A 24,660-nucleotide genomic window follows, 5' to 3' on the forward strand; every position below is an offset into this window, starting at 1 on the left:
AATAACCCCAGGGTGTGCACAATCCCCATAGATGACTGACAAATCCGGAAAAAGGAAGGCTATGAATGAGACACAGTTGTGGTGGTTCAGAAACAGCCTGGGCACGTCCGCAGGTACTACCACAGGGAGTGGAATCATGAGGGAAGGCTCCAAAGAGGACCATGCTGGGCGTATTCCAATTGCCTCATGCTGTGGGTTATCTCCACCGATCTACAGAAGACTCACAACTGTTTACAGAATTTGACCAGGAGCCAACTGAGCCCAGAGAGATTAAGTAACTTGCCTAAAGCTGCCCTATAGGCTGCTTCTGAACCTCAACTCACTGACCACAGTTTCCACTGACTCCACTGCACCTGAAACACACTGCTGCACTCCCAGAAGGGTCCACACATGTGTCCCGTTGGAAACTAGAGAGACAGCGCGAGCGCTGGTGCAGGGAGAGGTTGCAGTGCATGTTTTTCTACATTTCATGGCAGCTTTCTTCTCAGCCCTACAAATATCCTCTTGCTACCAACATGCACTTTCTTCCCCCACCCCCAACCAGCACACAAAGGGACACAAAATAAGCACAGAGACCGCTCCAAATCCGTTCCCAGGAAATAACGAAGGGAAAAGAACTGAGATGTTACTCCAGCCATGGTGTCTTTTTTCTACCAGGAGATACAGCTCTGTGACAAAGGGATGATTTTTTAGTGACGCATTTGCCAGTTCCAGAAGGGGTACTGATTTCCTTGAACCCCTCAGGGAACAGACCCCCTAAGTCCCAGCTGACTCACCTGCAGAAAAATCCAACTTTTGAATTATTTTTGTTTATAAATTTGAATGCACTCAATCCTAAAATTGGGATGCCTTCGAGATAGCAAAGGAAGAGGAAACCAAAAAAACAGACATATATCAACTGTGTGCTGGGGTCAGGGGCACGTGGTGTGCACATGTGTGTTGTAGACTTGTGTTATGGGGGAGGGTGTAAGAGGAGAAGAGAAAGTAAAATAAAAATGTTTATCCTGACTTAATATCCTGCGTTATTAGGATAGCATGATAATATTCTGAAAAAGATTCCTAGAAGCATGATATATTGTTTGAGAGTCTTTCCCCTCAAGCAGTGGATTTCTCATTTCTTAAGTAAGAACTCCATGATAGGCATGTAGCCAAGACAGAAGGTTTGACTGCACTGTGTCAAAAGACTATCTTCCCCTTGGAACTGATTGAGATGCTCCCTGATTATCAGGAATCCCTGATTGTGAGCCTTGATGATATTAACCTGCAGATTGTATGTGTGTGTGTGTGTGCACACACGATGTCATATCAGGAAGCATTTTCTTGAAGACATAAGTGAACTCTGGAAGATTCTAATCTGTAATCTTTCAATAAGTATAGTGTTTCTTGCTAGCATAAAGTATAAAATACTTATAAGAATATGTCTTACTAATAAAAAACAGGAAAGACATTTTTCCCAAGGCATATTATAATGAGGGTGGTAAATTCTGTCTAATAGAAAATACCTAATTTTATTACTAATAACCTTCTTGGTCATTAAATTCTCAAAATTCTCAAAGCTGAGTTAAAAGCACGAACAGTAGAATTTAAAACTTGACAAGTGCTACTGGCTTTTAAACTATCAATGTAAGCTTTCTTTCCATGAAAAAAATTACTCAAATATTTATAATGGCCAACAATTCTTAAGGAGCAGATTGTACTTTGAAAGCTGTGCCCTTAAAACAGCACTCAGACCAAACCAATACATAAATAAATGTATAAAGACTGTTGTAAAGTCTACATACCTGTCAGAACTCTTTTGCAGATGCCTTTATGAATCAAAAGTATATTAATGCATCAGATCTCTAGAGATGTTGAAATCAAACATTAAATTTCATGGAACCATTTAGATGGCTGTGGTGTGATTTAGTGAGAATTTTCTTTGGGAATTGGAATAAGTGGTTACAAGTCCATATAGGCCCCATTCAGCATGGCAGACAGGTGAGCAAAAAGAAGAGGTGTATGAGATAGTTTTTCAAAGAAAGGGAAATAAAATGGCCCCAAAGGTCCACTTTTTTGCCCTCTAAGTTCAAAGCATGCTTTGTTTTTGTTTTTGTTTTTCACTCAGCAAAGCAGCAAACTCCGATGTTGGCAGTAAAAGGCAGTATTTTCTGCATGTAGGAAATGAGTTTGGACTCAATAGGAAGCTTTGTTCAGGTCCCGCCTGGCTCTTTCCCAGGCTTCTGGGTCACAGTGACCTGCCAGCCATCTCTTTGGCTCCGCTATGGTCAGAGTCCTACTCTCAAGACGACACCAACTCTGTGCTCGATATGTTCCCATTTAAAGAAAAGATTACCCTCCAGCCTAACCTCAGACAGTCTCAGTGCCTTTTAAACTCTAATGGTTGGTGCAGTTCTTTCCTGAGATGGGGATCAAACAATCGGAGTGGAAAAACAGCTTCTTCAGGAGGAGACTTTGTTCCCCTGTCTTCCTGGGTTAGAACCAGAAATCGGCGGCCTTTCTTTCTGGAGCCCAGGAGCAAGCTGGTTGAAAGAGGAACACGATAGCTTTTCAAATGACTAAAATGCAGTTCTAACTTTAAAAAGGAGACAAAATAATTTCTTGAAATCACGTACTTGCTCCCAACAACTCTTAACGGTTTCATAATAGATTTGTTTAAAATAGTATCTGATGATATTTAAACTGTCACATGCTGACTCAAATCTGACAGGTCTGACACCTGAAGTACGTTGTTTTCTGGCTTACAAGACAGCTTAAGTCCAGAAATTCCCCTTGTGGATTTCCCAGAATATGAATTTGGTTAATAGATAAACTCCCCCCCAAAGGTAGAAACGCATAGGAAACCAGGAGTTAAACAAAGTTCCATTGGTTTCTTTGCTACCGGACTTTTTCAAAGGTTTTAATTAACTCGAAAGATGCGTCCCCGTACCTCCTAAGAGAGGGCTGAGTGTGCAGTGGTTAAGTTGAAATTCTGTTTTGTAGGGGAAGACGCTTCAGAATTAATATTCTGCCGTGCTTACTCTGGGAAACGCGGATTTAACTGATCCCTTTCTTCAGCCATGACAGAGATGCTCCCACCACTGGATTTTTACATTTGTTCCCTTTGCCTGAAATACTAGCCACGGGCAGCCACTCGGCTGGTTTCCCACATAGGCCTTGGCTTTACTCTCAGGTTACTTTCTCAGAAGGGCTTGTTCTGACCTTTTAAAATTCAGGAACTTTGGTCAACATTCCCCAGCCTTCTTCCCTGTTTGATTTCCAATGGAGCACCTTCTAGTTTGTATTGTGGTGGTGTTGATTACTCTGTCTCCCTCCCAGCTAGAAAGGAAGATCCTTAAAGGGAGGGACCTTCACAATCACCACATTCAAGGGACATTTCTCAGCCTTCATGTTACTCAGCCTCTCAGAAGAATTTGACACCATTGAATGCTTTGTCAACCGTGAAAATATTGAGGTAGTTTGAAAATGCTCCTTGGCCTCCAGGACGCGGCCATCTTTCCTCCCTGACTGGCCACACTTCACACACCCATCCTAGGTTCTCCTCATGTTTCTGGCTTCTAAACTAGACAATACTGAGGGCCCAGTGTTTGCTTCATCTTCACTCTCTTCCTGGGTAACCTGACAAAATTCCTGGTTCTATTTTTTTTTTTTTTAAGATTATTTTATTTGAGAGAGAGAGAATGAGCAGGAGGGGCAGACAGTCTTAAGCAGACTCTATGCTGAGCACAGAACCTGATGTGGTGCTTGATCTCAAGACCCTGAAGTCATGACCTGAGACAAAACCAAAAGTCGGTCGCTTAACTGATTGTGCCACCCAGGCACCCCCAAATTCACTGTTTTAAATATCATCTACAAGCTGGTAACTCCCAAGTCCTGTCCAGAGCTCAGAGGTCCCCTACCTTTCATTGTTAATGTCTGAGCTTGTCAGAGCAGGATAAGCTATGCTGTGCCTAATTTTACTAACAAAACTAAAGTTTTTCTTTCTCATTCCCACAAAATGCTTTACTGCTGTCCCTGGTTAGGCAGCCCTCCCGGACTTGGATCTCACCTCCAATATGTGGCTTCCTGCACTGTGGGGCCCCCTTATCTTCTAGAGCCCCAGAGCCCTTCACTTCCAGCCATGTGGAAAAGAGAGAAAGATCATGCAAGATTCACAGCTATTTTATGTTTGGGACTGAAAGTAGTGGATCTTCCCTCTACTCCATTCCATACTCCAGAAATAGTCCTATGTGTCACCTCGTAACAAGGGGGCTGGGAAATGTAGGTTAGCCGGGATCCCAGGCAGAGGAGACCAAGTTACTGATGAGCTGTACCAACTCCATTACAAGAAGAAAGAAGGAGTACCACCAATTTTATAAATTGCCTAAGCCTGTCCCGACAGAACCCTAGCACTGTTTATTTTATTGGTATATTTATTTTAATTGGCATTATTGGTAGTTTTTTAAAATTAAAATTTAATTTAATTATAACTCCAGTACAGTTAACATACATTGTTATAATAGTTTCAGGTGTACGATATAGTGATTCAACACTTCCACACATCACCCAATGCTCATCACAACAAGCGTATTTCTTCCTTTTTTTGAAAAAAAGGAAGAGCGAGAGAAGGAACACAAGCAGGGGGAGTGGGAGAGGGAAAAGCAGACTTCCTGCCGATCAGGGAGCCCGATGTGGGCCTCGATTCCGGGACCCTGGGATCATGAGCTAAGCTGAAGGCAGATGCTTAACTACTGAGCCACCCAGTCACCCCAAAAAGTGCGTTTCTTAATCTCCATCACGTATTTCACCCATCCCCCATCCCCCGCCACCTCCCCTCTGGGTCCTTCATTATAGTTACGAGTCTATTTAAGAGTCAGTTCATTCACTACAGTTAAGAGTCTATTTCTTGGTTTGTCTCTCTCTTTTCCCTTGCTTGTTTGTTTTGTTTCTTAAATTCCACATGTGATTGAAATGAATTGGCATTTGTCTTTCTTTGACTGACATTTCTCTCACTCTTTAGCTCCATCCATGTCATTATAAATGGCAAGATTTCGTGGAGTTTTTTATGGCTGAGTAATATTCCACTATGTATATATATGTACATATATATTCATCTTCTTTATTCATTTATCAATCAGACACTTGGGTTGTTTCCATAACTTGGCTGTTTTCAATAGTGTTTCAATAGACATCAGGGTGCATGTAGCCTCTTGAATTAGTGTTTTTGTATTTGGGGGGTAAATAGCCATTCATATGATTACTAGATCATAGGGTAGTTCTCTTTTTAATGTTTTGAGGAAACTACAAACTGTGTTTTAGAGTGGATGCACCAGTTTGCCTAAGTGCAAGAGGGCTGTTTTTTCTCCACATGCTTGTCAACACTTGTTGTTCCTTATGTTTTTGATTTTAGCTATTTTGGCAAGTGTCATCAGTAGTTTTTGATATGGAGAAGTTTTTGATATGTGTACTTAGTGATTGGAAAATGGAATGTGCACCAATATAAGAAAATTTTTAGCTGATTCAAATTTCCTGCCGAATAAGCTCATTTTAAAATGAATATATCTATGCTATAAAAAGTACAAGGTTCCCCAATAAGGCAGGATCAATATGAGGATATTCAGATTCATCTTTAAAACTTCTAGAGTCCTTTTTAAGATATTGTTCATTCTGTTTTAATAACAGCAGAATCAGTTTCACTGATCTGATTAATCTTACCCAAATTAGTAAACATATGCATCTTTAAAACCCACATGAAGATAGCTAGCAGTCAAAATTTTGCTGATGTAAAGAGTTTAAATGAGCCTATAGCAGAGAAATAAAAGCTTTGATCATAAGAATGAACAGGTCTGGATTCAAATTCATTCAATCTCTTACTTGATGTGTGAACTTGGCAAAGCACTTAACTACTCTAAGTAAGGAAGGCTATGCTTCCTCATCTATAAAATTGGTACACTATGATACATAATATAATACACTTGTAATACCTACATAATATTGTCAAAAGTGTTATATGAGTTAACGTATATAAAAGCTCTTGGTAGATGCTCAATGCCCGATTCTTAGCTATTAAATTACCTTTATTGATTTTAGTGTTTTCTCCTAAATGTTAATTATTAAGACTTTAACATTTTATTATCCTTGCTTATTGCAACCTTAGTTACAAAGCAAAGACATTTGTGTGGTTAAAGGCTTACCATTAGCTGAAAACTTTGCTTTGAATGATTTCTGTGTCATTTCCGCTATGCTTCTTTCTCTAAGACACACCATGATTTTTGGCAGGTAGAATCATGTGAAAAATACTGTATCTTCTGTCATTGATTTCCTATGCAAATCAGTGATTCAAGCAACCTGGGTTTCTCCATGAATTGGCTTTTAAATAATGAACAACAATAATCTGTTTACCACTTAGAGACCCTGAGGGAAACTTGAAGATGAAGTATTGTGTACCTACCACAATGTATTTGCTATTTAATAGTCAGATATAGACCCTTTCAAAGTTCACTGTGGTTAGAGAAGCTGGACGTAATTTTTATGGCAAATTAAGTTCCCATTGCTTGAGCTGAATGCTGCAGACTCAAGAGTGACTGTGCTGATAAAAGACCTCAACGTGAGACAGGAATCCATCAGAATCCTAGAGGAGAACATAGGCAGTAATCTCTTCGATATCAGCCACAGCAACTTCTTTCAAGATATGTCTCCAAAGGCAAAGGAAACAAAGCGAAAATAAACTTTTGGGACTTCATCAAAATCAAAGCTTCTGCACAGCAAAGGAAACAGTCAAAAAAACAAAGAGGCAACCCACGGAATGGGAGAAGATATTTGCAAATGACAGTACAGACAAAAGGTTGATATCCAGGATCTATAATGAACTCCTCAAACTCAACACATACGAAACAGGCAAACATATCAAAAAATGGGAAGAAGATATGAACAGACACTTCTCCAATCAAGACATACAAATGGCTATCAGACACATGAAAAAATGTTCATCATCATTATCCCTCAGGGAGATTCAAATTAAAACCACATTGAGATATCACCTTACACCAGTTAGAATGGCCAAAATTAACAAAACAGGAAACAACATGTGTTGGAGAGGATGTGGAGAAAGGGGAACCCTCTTACTCTGTTGGTGGGAATGCAAGTTGGTGCAGCCTCTTTGGAGAACAGTTTGGAGATTCCTCAAGAAATTAAAAATAGAGTTTCCCTATGACCCTGCAATTGCACTCCTGGGTATTTACCCCAAGGATACAGATGCTGTGAAAAGAAGGGCCATCTGTACCCCAATGTTTATAGCAGCAATGGCCACAGTCGCCAAACTATGGAAAGAACCAAGATGCCCTTCAACGGACAAACGGATAAGGAAGATGTGGTCCATATACACTATGGAGTATTATGCCTCCATCAAAAAGGATGAATACCCAAGTTTTGGAGCAACATGGACAGGACTGGAAGAGATTATGCTGAGTGAAATAAGTCAAGCAGAGAGAGTCAATTATCATATGGTTTCACTTATTTGTGGAGCATAACAAATAACATGGAGGACAGGGGTGTTAGAGAGGAGAAGGGAGTTGGGGTAAATTGGAAGGGGAGGTGAATCACGAGAGACTATGGACTCTGAAAAACAATCTGAGGGGTTTGAAAGGGCGGGGGATGGGGGGTTGGGGTACCAAGTGGTGGGTATTATAGAGGGCACGGATTGCATGGAGCACTGGGTGTGGTGCAAAAATAATGAATACTGTTTTTCTGAAAATAAATAAATTGGAAAAAAAAAAAAAAAGAGTGACTGTGCTGGGTGGGCTTGCATTCCGCTCCTTCCCTCCTCTGGCAGGACTCATCCTCATCTCTTTGCTCATCTTGCTTGGGCAGCAATGAGATTGCCAGAGCCAAAGAAGGATACAGTCCTCCTATGTGGAAAACTCTATTAAGTAGGAAGGTAAAAAAATAATTGGCGATTTTCTTGGTTTTCTTATTACTAAAGGCTTTCCTATGAGGCACAAGATGAAACCAGTGTAGTCAAGATATTCTTTAAACTTACAGTCACACTTTCTGTTTTCTTGGCAAAAATTTGACAGGTACGCACTACAAAATGGTTTTTGAGGCATTTTCCTTTTCCTTCCATCCTTCCCTCTCTTCTTTCTTCTTTCCTTCTTTCCCTCCCTCCTTCTCTTATGTTTTTGTGTTTTAAAATAGAGATCATCCGTAGGTTTATTCTTAGAACACAGTGATGCTAAGTAAAATGTAGGAACTCCTGGTGGCAAATACAGTCTTGAAGACCCTCAAACATAGTCACATACATTTTCTGTTAGCTCTTTTATATAATCTTTTGTATCAGCCTCTGCAGGACATCCAGCCTTCCCCTGATATTCACTCTGACTATCTGAGCTGTTTATTAGTTCTGCTTTGAGAAAGAACACAAAACCTAAACTTCAAATTCTGTGTCTTCTCCTAAAAGAATTGTCATTTTCCTGTCTCTTCCAATGGACCACAAACTGGCTGAACACAAGAAGTGTGTCTCCTATATCCCTGCACCCCTGCACCTTTTACTGAAAAGAAGGGCCTGATAACTACTTGTGGAACTGTTGAACAGAACTGAAGATGAAAGAGATCATGCAGGCATATTGGTTAGGTTGCAGCCAGGAAAGGTTCTGAGCTTGATCTGCTGACAGGTCGGTTTGAAAGAAGGCCAGCTTCACTTACTATGGTTAGGAGAATTGCTAGTCCTCTCCAGGACAGGACCTGCAGATAAAACTTTATTCTCTAGCCTGTCTTGATCCAAACTTTCATTAAGAAAACCCAAGCCCTCCCTAACCTCAAGAGAAAACCAGGTCGGTACAGCCTCTCAGAAGTCAACAATGACTTCTAGGAGCACGTATTGGGAAAAAGTCCACAGCCAGCACCCTTGCTAATAAGTATGTTCTCTCCTCTCTCATGCTTGCTACTGATATACAGAAAGCATTTGGTGTATAACTGCTAAGGTCTGAGCTCTCCATTTCCTCGCAAATAGGTGGATATGTGACTTTCACACTAATGACTACCACGTGGTATAATAAAAACCCATCAGCATGAAATATAGCATTTTTAGGAGGCTCTCTTGCATCAGTGAAGCCCGTTTATGCTGCTGAAAATGTTTTTATCTGTCCGCTTTGATGTGGGAAATGAGTGTCATTAGTAGGACATGCATAAACTGAATACATTAAAGCCAACTTCATGCTTCTGTCTTGATGTTGCCTGCAGACCTACATACATGAGGTTATATGAATGAGTGGATACCATCTGCCAAGGTCCTGAAAACCACTCAGAGCTGCTAAAGGGAAGGAGGCAGAAGGTCTGAGAGACAGCTTGTGGTCTCATCCTTTCCTTTTTGTTCTTTCCATTTGGTTCTTGAGGACTCTCAATAGATGCGGGCGAGGGGCGTCATTTATTTGTGAATTAAAGTGGTCCTGTTCTACTTTTCACAGAAGGGCAGCAGAAGAGGTGAGAAAGGTTGAGAGTTTGAGAGGGCTGTCCTCGCGAGCAAAGGCCCCCAGGCTTTGCAGGACAAAGTGATTTTGAGGTCAGATGGGTTTTGAGCCCTGTTATGAAGTATGCTCGCCTGCAGGCATTACAAATCTTAGAAAATGGCACTAGTAAGTGCTTCATTATCCAGCAGGAAACTCGGCCAACTGCCACCAGGAACATCTGTATCTGATTGTCAAAGAAAGAGGGAGGAAATAGTTTCTCCTCTGTCATGTTGCTCTTAAATCCCAGTCAATCTCCAGAAAAGGCAGCCGAGTGAGGCTTGAATAGTGCCAGTATGAAAATGAAGTGCAAACGAAGCACCCATTAAAAATTAAAGTACAGACAAACCATAAGTGACTCTTAATCTCACAAAACAAACTGAGGGTTGCTGAGGGGAGGGGGTTTGGGAGAAGGGGGTGGGATTATGGACATTGGGGAGGGTATGTGCTTTGGTGAGTGCTGAGAAGTGTGTAAACCTGGTGATTCACAGACCTGTACCCCTGGGGATAAAAATATATGTTTATAAAAAATAAAAAATTAATTAAAAAAAAATTAAAGTACATTCCTAGTGGATTGCAAGAATCCACCCCTGCGGAAAATAAAGAAGAGCCCCTTAGACTGTCCTGCGATGTATCTTGTGCCTTATAATTTTCTTCGACATTTTTTTGTTTGACATTTCATGTAAGGCAGAAAAGATCATCCTTAGAAATGCCTATACTATACTTTATAATGGCTCCTTCCACTTGGGAGAGTTTTGAAATGTTCACAATAATCACACATTCTTTAATTTTAATTTTAAATTTTTAAAGATTTTATTTGTTTATTTGACAGAGAGAGACAGCAAGAGAGGGAACACAAGTAGGGGGAGTGGGCAAGGGAAAAGCAGGCTTCCCGCTGAGCAGGGAGCTGGACTCTGGGCTCAACCTCTGGACTCTGGGGTCATGACCTGAGCCAAAGGCAGACGCTTAATGACTGAGCTACCCAGGCACCCCAACATTCTTTAATTTTTATTTTGGAATAATTGTAGATTCACATGCAGGTTTAAGAGATAATACAGAGAGATCCCATAGAGTCTTTATTGAGTTTGCCCCACTGGTAGTGTCTTGCAAAATTATACAGCAATATCACAACCAGGATATTGACATTGATACAGTCAAGATACAGAACATTTTGATCTTCACAAGGATTGCTCATGTTATCTCCTTTTTCCATACCCATTTCCTTTAACCCTCACCTACTCCTTCACCCCTGGTAACCCCTAATCTGTTGTTTCTATAAACCTGTCATTTCAAGAATGTTATAGAAATGAATTATACAGTATGTAACCTTTCGGGATGGGCTTTTTTCACATAGCAAAAATTCTGCAGAGATTTATCCAGATTATTGTGTATATCAGTAATTCTTCCTTTTACTTACTAAGTAGTGTTCCATGGTATGAATGCACTAATTCGTTTAACCATTCACTCATTGAAGATCTATGTTATTTCCAGTTTGGGGCTATTACAGATACATCTGCTATAAACTTCCATGTGCCAGTTTTTGTGTGGACTAAGTTTTTACTTTTCTGGGATAAATGTTCCAGAGTGCAATTACTGGGTCATATGGTAGTTTTATGTTTAGGGTTTCAGAAAACTGCCAAAGTGTTTTCCAGAGTGACTATTACCATTTTACATTCCTACAATGTGGAAGTGATCTAGTTTCTCCACATCTTCGCCAGAATTTGGTGTTTTTATTTTTAAAAGACATTCTGATAGATTTATATTGTGATATCTCATTGAATTTGCATTTCAATAATGGTTAATGATATGGAACTACTTTTCATAGGCTTCTTTGACATCTGTATATTTCCTTGAGTAAAATGTCCCTTCATGCCTTTTGCCCATATTTTAATTGCACTGTTTGCCTTTTTGCTGTTGAGATTGAGCCTTATTATATATACTAGATATTATCTCTTTGTGAGATAAGTCGTTTGCAAATATTTTGTCCCACTCTGTAGCTTCTCTTTTCAGCTGTTTCACATGAACTTTTATAGAGCAAGAGTTTTAATTTTGACAATATCCAATTTATTATTATTTTCATTTTATGGATCATGCTTTTGGAGTCAAGTCTAAAAGCTCTGTCTAGTCTAGTCTAGTCCTAAAGACTGTCTCCAATATTTTTCTAAGACTGTATAGTTTTATGTTTTACATTTAATCCCATGATGAATTTTCAGTTAATTTCTGTATGAGGTGTGTAGGTTAAGTCAGGTTCATTTATTTTGCCTATGGAAGTCCAGTTTCTCCAGCACTGTTTGTTGAATAGCTTTCTTCCTCTTGTGAAAAGCTTTTGTATTTTAGTCAAAAATCAGTTGGGCATATTTGTGTGGATCTATTTCTGAGTTCTCTATTCTGCTTCAATGACCCATGCATTTTTCCCTCCCCCAATACCACACAGTCTTGATTATGACAGCTATAATAAGCCTTGAATTTGGTAGAATGATTTCTTCCACTCTATTCTTCTTTTCAAAATTGTTTCAGCTATGTTAAGTTCTATGCCTTTCCATATAAATTTTAGAATGTTTCTGTTGATGTCTATAGAAAAAAAATCTCACTTGGCTTTTGATAGATAATGCAGATAGATCTATCAATTTGAGGGGAACTGACATATTTAGTAGGTTTACTTTCAATTCACAACATAATAGGTCTCTTCATTTATTCAAATCTTTGACTTCTTTCATCAGCATTGTGTAGTTTTCAGCATACAAATCATGGATATGTTTTGTCAGATTTACACTTAAGTATTTAATTTTTGGAGCAATTGTAAATAGTAATGCATTTTTAAAATTTTGGCATCTTTCTGTTTATTGTTGGTACCTAAAAATACAAATTGTACCTTGCAATGTTAATGAACTCATTAGTTATAGGAGGATTGGTTTCTGGCTTTTTAAAAATAGATTCCTTGAGATTTTTTATGTAGATAATCATATTATGTGCAAGTAAGGGTCCTATTTTTCCAAGAGTTTTGATCATGAATGGTTGTTGAATTTTGTCAAATTCTTTTTCTACATCACTTGATAGGATCATGTGATTTTTTCCCTCTTCGGCCTGTTAAAACAATGGATTACTGTTGTAAAGGCAACTGGGATTTGTTTTAATCAGGTATGGTAAGACACAGAGACATGGAAATGACTGTCATGAAAGGAAAAATTCATTGTATTTACAGATCACTAGAAGCAAAGGTATGGCAAACCATGATGGGAGGGGCACAAGGAGACTTGTAGTTAGTCAGGAGGCAGAGGGAGTGAGAAGAAAACTGTGGCAAGAGTCTTAATTGTGATATTCATAGGAAGAAATGAGCAAGACCGGGAAAAAGGGCTAAGCAGGTTTAGTATTTAGGCTAGTTTGAATAATTTCAGTGGGTTCCTGAATTTAGGAGCTGTCTTTAGTTGGCTAGTACCTGACCGTGGGGATGATTAGGGCAGAAGAACAGTGGCCCTGAGTCAGAGTCTGATAAAGGAGGCAGTTGGGGCTACGGGTTGTGGATTGGTTAGTTTGCATATGAAAGGAGTGTTTCCTGCCAAGCCCCGTCCTCTAAGAATCAGCCAAAAGGAAGTTCCTTTCTCATCCCGAAGTCCCAAGATGTCAAGGTAGCAAATACAGGAACTAGAAACATGGTTAATTAATCAATTAATTGATTTTTAAACACGGAACCAGCCTTGCATCCTGGGAATAAACCGCACTGATCATAGTGATGTAGGAAAGATGTTAGGGTTTGAAGCTGAAGGCCAAGAAAAAATTCTTGAGACATCTTTGGTGCAAAAGGTGGTTTTTATTAAAGCAAGAGAACAGGGCCCATGGGCAGAAAGAGCTGCCCTGGGGATATGAGGAATGGCCTATTATATACTTTCAAGTGGGGAGGGGATTAGGGATAGGGTAAGTCTCTAAGGAATTTGGAAGCAAGGCTTCCAGGGCCTTGAGGGGGGTAGCTATTGTTTTGAAAAGGTCATTTATTACCATCTAATAAAACCTTAGTCACGAGACCCTTCAGATATATATCAGTAGGTCACATGCTTGGGGGATGATTGCAGCAAGTATCTTGGGGGTAGATATAAAGGAAATTTCCAAAAGAATTTTTATATGTTAAAGTGGATTTACAGGATCCTGTGGGTAGGCTAAGATGGCCTTTTTCCCTTAGCAAAGTATTAACATTGAGGCAGCTGAATTCATAGGGGACTCTCACTCTGCCTGTTTCAAGGACCTGGGCAGTGGGCTATGGATAGTAAGGGAATTTAATTTTCTTTTGTCTTTGTTTCCCACATCAATAGTGTATAATTCTTTTCATATATTGTCAGTTTCTGTATGCTAATATTTTGTTAGGGATTTTTGAAATGATATTAATGAAGGATATTGGTCTGCAAATTATTTTTTGGTACTCTTTTTGTTTTGGTTTGTTATCAGGGTGATCCTAGCTTCATAAATGAATCGGAAAGTGTTACCTTTTCCTCTATTTACTGGAAGAGATTGTATAGAATTGGTGCTAGCTCTGAAAGTTCAGTAGAATCTTCCAGTGAAACTATCTGAACCAAGTGATTTACTTTCAAAATTACAAATGTCATGATTTTCTTAATAGTGAAGGACTATTCTAATTACCTGTTTCGTATTGGGTGAGTTGTGGTAGTTTGTGTTTTCTGAGGAATGGGTCTTTATTCTCAGTTGTCATGTATATGTGTGTATAATTGCTTGTAGTATTCCTTGATTTTCCTTTTAATGTCTGCAAAGTCTGTAGCAGTATCTGCTCTTTGGTTCCTGATCTTGGTTATTTGTGATATTTCTGTGATTTTATTTCTGTGTCAGTCTTACTAAAAGTGCTTATCTTACTGACCTTTTCAAAGAGTCAGCTCTTTGTTTCATTGATTTTATTTTTTCTTTTTTCAATACCAGTGATTTCTGCTCTTTGCTATTTCCCTTCTTCTCCTTGATTTGACTTTAGTTTGTTCTTCTACATTCTTAAGGTGGGGGCTTTAATTTATTGATTCAAGATTTTTTCCTCTTTTTGTATATATGTGTTTAATGCTATAAATTTCCCTGTCAACACTGCCTTAGCTGTGTTTCACAAATTTTGATACTTTGTATTTTCATTTCCCTTCAGTTCCATGCATTTTTAAATTTCCTTTGAGACTTCTTCTTTGACCCATCCATGAATTATTTAAACATGTGTTCTCTAGTTTCCAAGTGCTTGAAAATTTTCCTGTTATCTTTCTGTTATTAATTTCCAGTTCAATTCCATATGGACAGAGAATATACTCTGTCTGGTTTCACTTCTTTTAAGACTGTTGTGGTTTTTTTATGTCCCAGGTATGGTCTGTCTTGATATATATGGTTACTTAAAAAGTCAGCGTATTCTGCTGCTATTGGATGGAATATTTTACACGTATCAATCAGATCCTGCTTATTAATGGCATTATTGAGTTCTTTGGTATGCTCACGGATTTTTCTGTCTGAAAGTCTATCAATTGTTGAAAGACGGATGTTGAATTTGCCAGTATTTGAGGATTTGTCTTTCTTCTTTCAGTTCTATCAGTGTTTACTTCATATATTTTGCAGCCTATATAGCTATCTTTGAAGTGAGTTTCTTACAGACAGCATATGCAGACACACACACATCACACACTGTATGTTTCTAATTCCCTCTGCCAATCCCTGCCTTTTAATTGCTGTTTTCAGACCATTTAAATTTAAATGAATTATTGATTTGTTAGGGCTTACGTCTGCCATTTTATTTTATCTTTTCTGTTTGTTCTCTCTGTTTTGAATTTCTATTTTTCCTTTTTTCCTTCCATGGAGTTGCTTGTACTTTTGTTAGCATTCTATTTTTACTTATCTATGGTGTTATTGAGTATATCTCACTGTACGGCTTTTTTAGTGATTGCTCTGGGAATGACACAATACATTTATAATATCACAGTCTTTTGATGTTGATATTTTATCAAGTGAAGTATAGAAACCTTAGTTCCCTTTACATCCTTTTCCTCCCCGAATTATAATATAATTTTTATATATGTTTCCCCTATACACATTTTGAACCCCATTAGACAGGGTCATGATCTTTCCTTTGACTTAGAAAACTTAAGAGGAGAAGAAAAGTCTATCATATTTACCTATACTTTTTGTTGCTGTATTCTTCCTTCCTTGCTTCCCAATGACCCAAGGTTTTTTCATCATTTCCTTTCTCTTGAGGAGCACTTCCTTAAACCATTCTTTTAGGGAAGGTCTGCTGTCAACAAATTTACTTGGTTATCCTTCATATGAGAATTTCTTGATTTCCCGTACATTCCTGAAGGATATTTTTGTTGGGCATAGAATTCTAGGTTTATGGTTCTTTGCATTCAGCACCTGAAAAATATCATGCGACTTCCATCTTGTCTCCATGGCTTCTAATGAGAATTCTACTGTCATTTCATTTGTTTTTCTGCAATAGCCAAGATATTGTTTTTCTCTGGCTACCATCAATATTCTGTCTTTAGCTTTTCAAAAATATAGTTAATGATGAGTCTTGGCATCAGTTTATTTGAATTCATACTGTTTGGTGTTTGTTTAGCTTCTTCAATCTGTAGGTTTATGTTTCTTCCTACATTTTGGAAGCTTTCAGCCATTCTTTTGTGTTCTTTTCCAGCTTCGCCCTCTTACTCCTTTTTTTTAGGACTCTCATGTCACAAATGCTTAATCTTTTATTATAGGCCCACAGGTCCCTAAGAGTCTGCTTTCTTTAAGGTCTGTTTTCTTTCTGTTGTTTAGATGGGGTAATTTTTATTGTTCTATCTTTCAGTTCACCAACTCTTTCCTCTGTCTCCTCCATTCTACTGGTGAGCCCATCTGCTGAATTTCAACTACTTCTTTTTGTTATTATAGTTCGTCAGTTCAAAATTTCAAATTGTGGTTCTCCTTTATATTTTCTATTTCTTTGCTAGTACTTCCTATTTCTTTTCTGAGTTTTTCTATTTTTTTTCATTTGTGTCAAGCATGTTCATAGTTGTTGAAATACTTTTTATGATTGATAATTTAAATATTTCTCAATTAATTATACATGTCTGTCATTTCGTATAGGCCTCATTTTTCATTCAGTTTGAGATTTTTCTAGTTCTTGATATAAAGAGTGATCTTTAAATTTTAACTTGAACATTTCTGTATCATGTTCTGAAGTTCTGGATCTTACATAAACCTTTAGTTTTAGTTGTTGTTGTTGTTGTTTTTTATAACACTCTGGCAAGAAAAGGGGAGTATGCTGTCTCATTACTGCCAGATGGAGGCAGACATCCAGGTTCCTCATTCAACCTCTGGTGACACTCAAAGAAGAGGACCTCCTTGCTACTACTAGGCAGTGACAGGAGTTCTAGCTTCCCACGTGGTCTCCATTGACACTGTGGTGGCAGTGGTTTCAGTATCTCTTGGTTATAGTCAAAAGTCCTGATTGTCCTCACTTCCGACAGCATCCCAGTGGGGAAGGAGAAGGTATCCTCATTATTGGCATGCAGAGGACTGGATGCTACTTAGTAATAAAATCTGAATACTGGCACAAATGGTCATCTGGTGAGTGGCCACAGCATCATGATATCTCAGGAAGGTTTTGGCAGCTCTGCAGTTCCTATAAGGCACTCTCTCTCTCGGTTAGTGACAATCAGGGCATTAACAGTTCTTTCCAGGGAGCTGACCCTGATTCTTTAATTAGCTGCAATTCTCAGCTAAAGTGTTACTGCTTCTACCCAGGTACCTTGCACTACTCAGAAAGGATCTAACCACATCCATAATGCTCTATGTCTCTAGTTTACCCTCTTATTTTCCACAATGAAGGCCCATGTGCAATATTTATTCCACTGCTAGATTTATGTATAATAGACTTTCCTCCATCTCCTTCCCTTTCATAGTTGAGTTTGTCCCTGTCCACTGGCTTTTTCAGTTCCTTTAAAAATTATCCTCTATGTTCTGACCTATTCCTTATTTCCCCATCACTCTTTTGGTCACTGGCCCCACCTCCACTTATCTCAAGTCAGTGTTATTCTACTTTTTATACTTTATGATATCAGATACTTATCCTACTAACACTTAGATGCTTGAATAGCAATCTCATGTAGGAAACATAACACAAGGATGTAAATACCCTTAATGTGAATATTCAGAGAGCAAATAGGGAATCCTGAACATGAGTGAGCGGAGCTCAGATTTGTAGGTCAGTTGTTGAGCCAGTATTCTAGGTAGCAGGGGTTTAGAGAAAGTGCTCTTTGAAAGTGGAGCTGGAATGCCTTGAGGACTAGTTTGGAAGATGCGCTTGCCCTCATAATTGTGTGCTGAAATATAAAGGTGCAAGGTATGCACTGATGTTTTAGTGAAGAATCGAAGACGCTAAACAAATCATTACTTGATTGCCATTGTCTGTGTCCCTACTACCCCATAAATGCTATATTTGTATTATTTGATACTGTATCACCAGCATCAAGCCATCAAGGAATAGTTATTAAGTCCAATTTTAAAAACGTGATCCCATTTGGAAAGGAAAGAAGGAAAGGAAAGGAAAGGAAAGGAGAGGAAGGGAAGAAGGAAACAGAGCTTGAGTAATTATTAGTGCTGTCCGCCTGCGTTTTTGGTCTTTCCCCAACTAGGCTTATGGTAGGATCGCATTTCTTGACCCGTTTGAGGTCAGGCACATGATTAGCCCATATGATAGATGGAGCGTGTCACTTTCTGGTGGCCTCACTTAAGAGCTAAGGTGTGATTCTTTAGCTATGGCAAGTAGCCCTGTTCCAGATGGGCAAGGCTGCATCCCTGGCTGAGAGCAAATCAAGCGTGGCTCCCTGCCAACCAAGCAAGGACATTCTATTCTGCGTGAGCAAAAAATAAATCCTTATGGTTTTAAATGTGAAAAAGCAGGGCTTGTGTGTTATTACAATATAATGTAGCTCATCCTGAGTGATTGAAATTAGTAGGAGTATGTCTTTAGCAGTGAGAATATACATGATTTTTCTTTTGTCTTCCTTGTCTTTTTCTACTTTATAGTTTTTCAAAAAATTTTTGAATCTATTTTTGACTTTTCTAGAGTGGATATTATTTTTACCATAAGCGAATAACCTGTGGAACAAATTTTATGATTTGTGTATGTTTATAACTTGAAGTGATATTATATTTTTACTGACAGATGCATGAAATGAAATGACAGAAATTAACACCATTTTCTTGAGCCTAGGGTATGTTTTAGCACATACTCCTTAGTCACAAAGAACTCTGACAGTGTTACACCATCACTGAATCTCAGCCTACTATCTTGAGGTGGGTCTGCCCCAGGACCTAAGAAGTACATCTCCAGGAGAGTAATGAACCCCTTGGAGTCTTAGGAGATATTTCCCCTTTATCTGTGGTTTGCTTCTCCTGTATCTGTCATTTGTTAATGAGACCAGACAATATCATCAACAATGACAGACATTGCTTCTTTTTTTTTTTTTAATTTTTTATTTTTTATAAACATATATTTTTATCCCCAGGGGTACAGGTCTGTGAATCGCCAGGTTTACACACTTCACAGCACTCACCAAAGCACATACCCTCCCCAATGTCCATAACCCTACCCCCCTTCTCCCAACCCCCTCCCCCCAGCAACCCTCAGTTTGTTTTGTGAGATTAAGAGTCACTTAACATTGCTTCTAAAAGGGTTGTGTTTGCTAATTTTTCCTTCCTTCATTTTTCCCTTGTAACACACACACACACACACACACACACACACACACACATGCACACTTACACACAGTATTATTAATAATGTGGGCAGGCTCATTTGAAAAAAACAGAAAATTTTCACGTCATCTTCATTAGACAAGAGGGCCTTTCATTTGAATTTTTTAGAGAGACCTGATGGAAGTGATCTTGTTTCTACTCTGGCCCAAACCCAGATCTCAGAGGCACAGGATTTTACATGTGTGTATCTGCACATCGTTTCTGGCTGACCTGGATGAGAGCAATAAAATCCCATGTCTTCAAGCTGACAGACATGAAACCAGGGTCAACCTAGAGAGAACGAACTGGGTCTCAGCCTTGCGTTTTTACTTTCAACCTCCTCTGACACAAAGAGAAGATGGTTTTGATGTCTTTTGATGATTGAGTTTCCATAGACTAAAATAGGAGTGAGTCTCTAGACACTTTAAAAAAGCTAATATTTTCTTTGAGATTTTGCCTACTGCCTCTAGAGTATTATTCACAAAATATTCTTCTACATTACTAACCTAAAAATGTATAACACAACAGGCTGTCAATAGAAATAAAAACCCTCTTATTGGACCTATTAGAAAAAGATAGTAAAGCCCTGGTTTTATAGAGAAACCCTTTATAGTACTCACCTCGTCTTCTACAGTCCTTCAGAACCCATGCTTAGTGTGGGATAATGAGTTATATTTCTGAATAACAAGTTCAAAAGGACCAAAAAGAGTGAGGTTTCCGTTTAGCACTTACACCAAGGAAAAACTCTGGTGAGCGATCTTCTCTCTCTCTCTCTCTTTTTTTTTTTAAAGCACCAAAGAATTTTTAGATCCCAAACTACCTAAAAGAGAAAAAACAGCCTTATTAAAAACTTTTATATATCTAAAACCAGATCAGGCACAGTGAGAGATTATGACAGATGGACAAATTAGTATAAAAAGCCTCTCTACTCTTACCTGGCAGTTTCTTTAATTTTTTTAAAATAAAATAATTAAAATAAAAGAATACATGTCCTCCAAAACACAGACTTTTAATCAAATCATCTGGATTTATCTTCAAAATATACAATTACTTTGTATTCTGTAAAACGTGTAGGTAGGGGCAAAAATAATTTTTAAGTCTTTTAAAATATTGACCATTATATACACAGTTCAGGTACTTATATTGGGAACTAAGTCTCAGTGTAGAAGATGCCCAGGGATCCTGTAGATTCACAGGGCTCTGAAAAAAAGTTAATAACCCTCTTCCTCGTTACTAAAAAAGACCCGAGCAAGACATTTCATACACCCTCGGGGATCAGCCTGCTGCCTGAAATGTTACCTCAGGCAGCTCAGCTCCTTCTGCTTTCATGTCTTCTTGCTTACATTTTACAAAAATATTTGTTGTGATGAAATTGATTGGAGGTACACTTGGCAATTCAAATTGAATTAGTTGCTCCTCCTTTTTTAATTCCATTAATTCAGATGAATGCAATGCAGTCTGCAGGACCCCTCCATCAAGAAATCGGGTCCTGGGGCTGCGGGACTAGCTCGGACTTCATGGGTCAAGGGCCGTGATTTTGTTGATCTAATTAGCATGGAGAAGAGCTTCTCAGTTGTTCTAAAAGATAAGCTTTGTGCCCTGATCTGGATTCTAAAATTGGAAGCATTTGAAAGATTCCTGACAATATACAAAATATATTGATCTGCAGAGAGGAGGCCCGTATTCCCTCAGTTAGGGGAATCAACTAGCCCATCCACTGAACAAATCTCTTTTCCCTGGGCCCTACTCTGTGGGGATGAAAGACGGAGCCAGCTCAGGAATTGGTAGAAACTTTGCCAGCACGTACTGTCAGACATTGGTGGATTCCAGAGAGTTCCATCTCTTCAGATTCTTGGAAATCATTTTCCAGTCCCTTCCTATGCCCAGGAAGTTCAGCTGCTATCATGACAATGCCAGCAGAGAGGGTTGTAGCTGGCAGGTAGAGCATGAGGGTAGAGGAAGGAGTGTATGCTCCAGGCTTGCGGGAACTGAAGCTTTGGTTGCCTGATGCATGACACAATTCAGACTCCCTAACTATCTGGGTCACGCACACTTATGTGCCACGTCAGAGGTCGTACCGTTGTGAACTGAGAAAGACACGAGTTGGCACCTTTGCATGATGTTTAAGTTACGGAGTCAGAGGGGAGGAAGGAAGTGAGGGGAATAGAGGAAACATTAGCAGCTAGGAAGGCTGTGTGCTTGCTTGCTTGCTTGCTTATATTAGCTAGTGCTTCCGTCAGAAAGAAGAAATAGGTTGTCCCAGGGCTGCAGTCCTGTGGGCCCAGTCATCTCTGGAATGTGTGCTAATTGGTGTGCATTTCTCTCTTTCTGCCCCAGGACAGCTTTCCTGCCCGCTTCGGAGGAGTCCATTTTGTCAACCAACCCTGGTACATTCATGCCCTGTACACGCTCATCAAGCCATTCCTTAAAGACAAGACCAGGAAGCGGGTAATGAAAACACACTCCCAATGGCGGGTTGCTGAGGGACAATTACCGGACCCTTTTCTCAATCTCTGTCTCCCTTCCCTCTCTCTCTCCCCCCTTATTTTGCACTTGTGGGTTTTCGGCTTTTCTGCACTCCCTGAGCATGTGAGCCTCAGCTGGAGTTTGCAAATGGTCTGAATTTAATCAATAATTCACTAGAACTGAGTTATTTTCAGAGTCCCAGTGACAAACCAAAGGAAACTTTGAAGGCATGCAGATACCAGATGCCCATTTTACTGTAAATGCTCCAGGGAGCTATGGGGTCAAGCAGCTTCCCGTTCACGGCGTATTTTAATAGCTAGCATTTTGTCCTGCAAATGTATTATCGTGATGAAGAATGTTTACCATTTCTTTTTCTTCCCCATGGCTCTTGGGTCATCGCTGCCAGCTTCATCACCTTTGAGGCTGAGGAAGCATTCTTCACGAGAAATAATAATGCTCTTAGGAAAAGGCTTTTAAAGTCTTAATTACTTCAGCTGATGACATTTGGGAGGCCACCACCTTCCGTCAGAGCTGGGGTTTGTGGTGGCGTTCTGATTAGCTGAGAGACGGAACATTGTTCCACCATTCACTCTGGATCTGAGTTTCCTCATTTAGAAAGGCAGAGGGACTAACACCCAGGTCACCAGGATGTTGGGTGATTTAAAGAGGCAGCAGAGGAAAGCAGGGAGCATAACGCCACACATGTAGTAGAGACCCAGTGACTCTCATTCTCTTTAGCATTTAGCTTCTTCTCTTTCAAACTTCCTGATTTCAGTTACCTCCTGGGTCAGGTGCACCACCTGTCAAGGGAATCTGACTACGGTCATTCCTCTTCTTCTTCTTCTTCTTTTTTTTTAATTTATTTGCTTATTTATTATTTGATTTGTTTATTTGTCAGAGAGAGAGAGCACAACCAGGGGGAATGGCAGACAGAGGGAGAAGTAGGCTCCTTGCTGAGCAGAGATCCCGAAGACTCCATCCCAGGACCTGGTGACCCTGACTTGAGCTGAAGGCAGGCGCTTAACCAACAGCCACCAGGCACCCCTGACCAGGGTCATTCTTAACAGCACCTTAAATGTGCCCTTATACCCAGGGCACCTCATGCCAGGGAAGAGTCTGTGTATGCAGGGGGAAATGATGATGTAAGCCCCCACGCCACACGCACATACACACTCTGCAGTGTCTCTAAGTCCTAAACCTCAGATGCTTCCAGATCCTGAGGGAACATGGCAGCAGGTTATGGGAAGGATAGTTCTCCTATTCCCAAACAAGGGTGGCACTAAGACTAGAACTCACCGGCCTAAGGAAGCAGAGACATTTGGAAACATTTTACAATCTGGCAAAGACTCAGGACAGTGCTAAGGACAGAGAAGTGTCCTAGACTTTTCCCCATATCGCTTCAGGCTTCCCAGGGGCTGAATCTTCTACTCAGGAATGATCTAGTGGAATTCTTCCGACAAAGCAATTGACACTTGCTGTAGTGCCATAGAAATGAGTTTCTGGAACTCTGGGCACAGAATAGAATCTGATAGGTGAAGAGTCCAGCCTCCTATCTGCTGAGTTCTTCCATCCCACAGCACCCCAGGAGACAAGGCCAGTTTCCATAGCACTGCCTATCCATGCTGGCTGTTGGTGGGAATGCAAAACTGGTGTAGCCACTCTGGAAAACGGTATGGAGGTTCCTTAAAGAGTTAAGAATAGAACTACCCTAGTCCAAGCATTTGCACTACTAAGTAGTTATCCAAAGTCTACAAAAATACTGATTTGAAGGGACACATGTTTATAGCAGCATTATTAACAATAGCTAAATTGTGGAAGGAGCCCAAATGTCCATCGACTGATGAATGAATAAAGAAGATATGGTATCTCTATATAATGGAATATTACTCAGCCATGAAAAAAGAATGAAATCTTGCCATTTGCAATGATGTAGATGGACCTAGAGTGTATTATGCTAAGCTAAATAAGTATGTATGATTTCACTTATGTGAAGAATTTAAGAAACAAGACAGAGGAACATAGGGTGAAACAGAGAGAGGCAAACTATAAAATAGACTCTGAAGTATAGAGAATAAACTGAGGGTTGCAGTTGGGGGAATAGAGGGATGGGCTAGGTGGGTGATGGGAATTAGGAGGGCACTTGTTGGGATGAACACTGGGGTGGTATATGTAAATGATGAATCACTGAATTCTACTCCTGAAACTAATATTACGCCATATGTTAACTAACTGGAATTAAATAAAAACTTAAAACAGAAAACATGAACATCATGAACAAAATTGATAGTATAAAAAATTAAAAAAAAAAAAAGAACAGCAGCTATTGGGTGGGTCGGTACAAATATTTGTTCTAAACACCAGGCCTAGTATTTATCCCCAGCTTTTCCATGCTTCAAACACCGTAGTTCCTCCTGAGAGGTGTTTTGCAAAGGCCAGAACCCATGAATTTCTTCAAAAGCAAAGATTCTTATTAAAATTGAGATCCACTGTCAGAAAATATACATTATTTTCTGAATTGCTTCAGTATTCTTCTAAAGAATGTTAGTACTTAGCTTCTTGTTCCTTTCCTTTCTAAATGATGTCATGACATCATAAGTTAAAATCAATACAACAGAACAATGTAGCAAGTATATGTCTCTATTAGGTAGCATATTATAATATAATCTATAATATATGACATAATTGATAATAATTTTATGGTATATTGTTATACTATATATATATAAGTATCTTCTTTTATTATTATTTTTTAAAGATTTTATTTATTTGAGACAGCAAGCATGAGTAGAGAGGGAGGGCCAGAGGGAGAGGGAGAAGCAGACTCCCCACCGAGCAGGGAGCCCAATACGGGACTTGATCCTGGGACCCTGGGATTCTGATCTGAGCTGAAGGCAGATACTTAACCAACTGAGTCACCCAGATGCTCCTAATTTTAAGTATTTTAAAAGTCACATTTACATTGCATGATGGTAACTGTGGG

At 39.4% G+C, this 24,660-nt stretch overlaps 1 protein-coding gene across 2 annotated transcripts in view; it reads left to right on the forward strand.

Moving 5' to 3' along the window:
• Positions 1 to 24,660, forward strand: part of CLVS1 (clavesin 1) — a 179,900-nt gene that overhangs the window by 125,655 nt on the left and 29,585 nt on the right. For both annotated transcript variants that reach the window (XM_032316770.1, XM_032316771.1), the window contains exon 4: positions 21,552 to 21,662. In XM_032316770.1, the coding sequence (XP_032172661.1) occupies positions 21,552 to 21,662 (111 nt within the window). The remainder of the gene's footprint in view (positions 1 to 21,551; positions 21,663 to 24,660) is intronic.

This window comes from Mustela erminea, chromosome 16 (genome assembly GCF_009829155.1).
Source record: "Mustela erminea isolate mMusErm1 chromosome 16, mMusErm1.Pri, whole genome shotgun sequence".
In the NCBI taxonomy this organism is placed as follows: domain Eukaryota; kingdom Metazoa; phylum Chordata; class Mammalia; order Carnivora; family Mustelidae; genus Mustela; species Mustela erminea.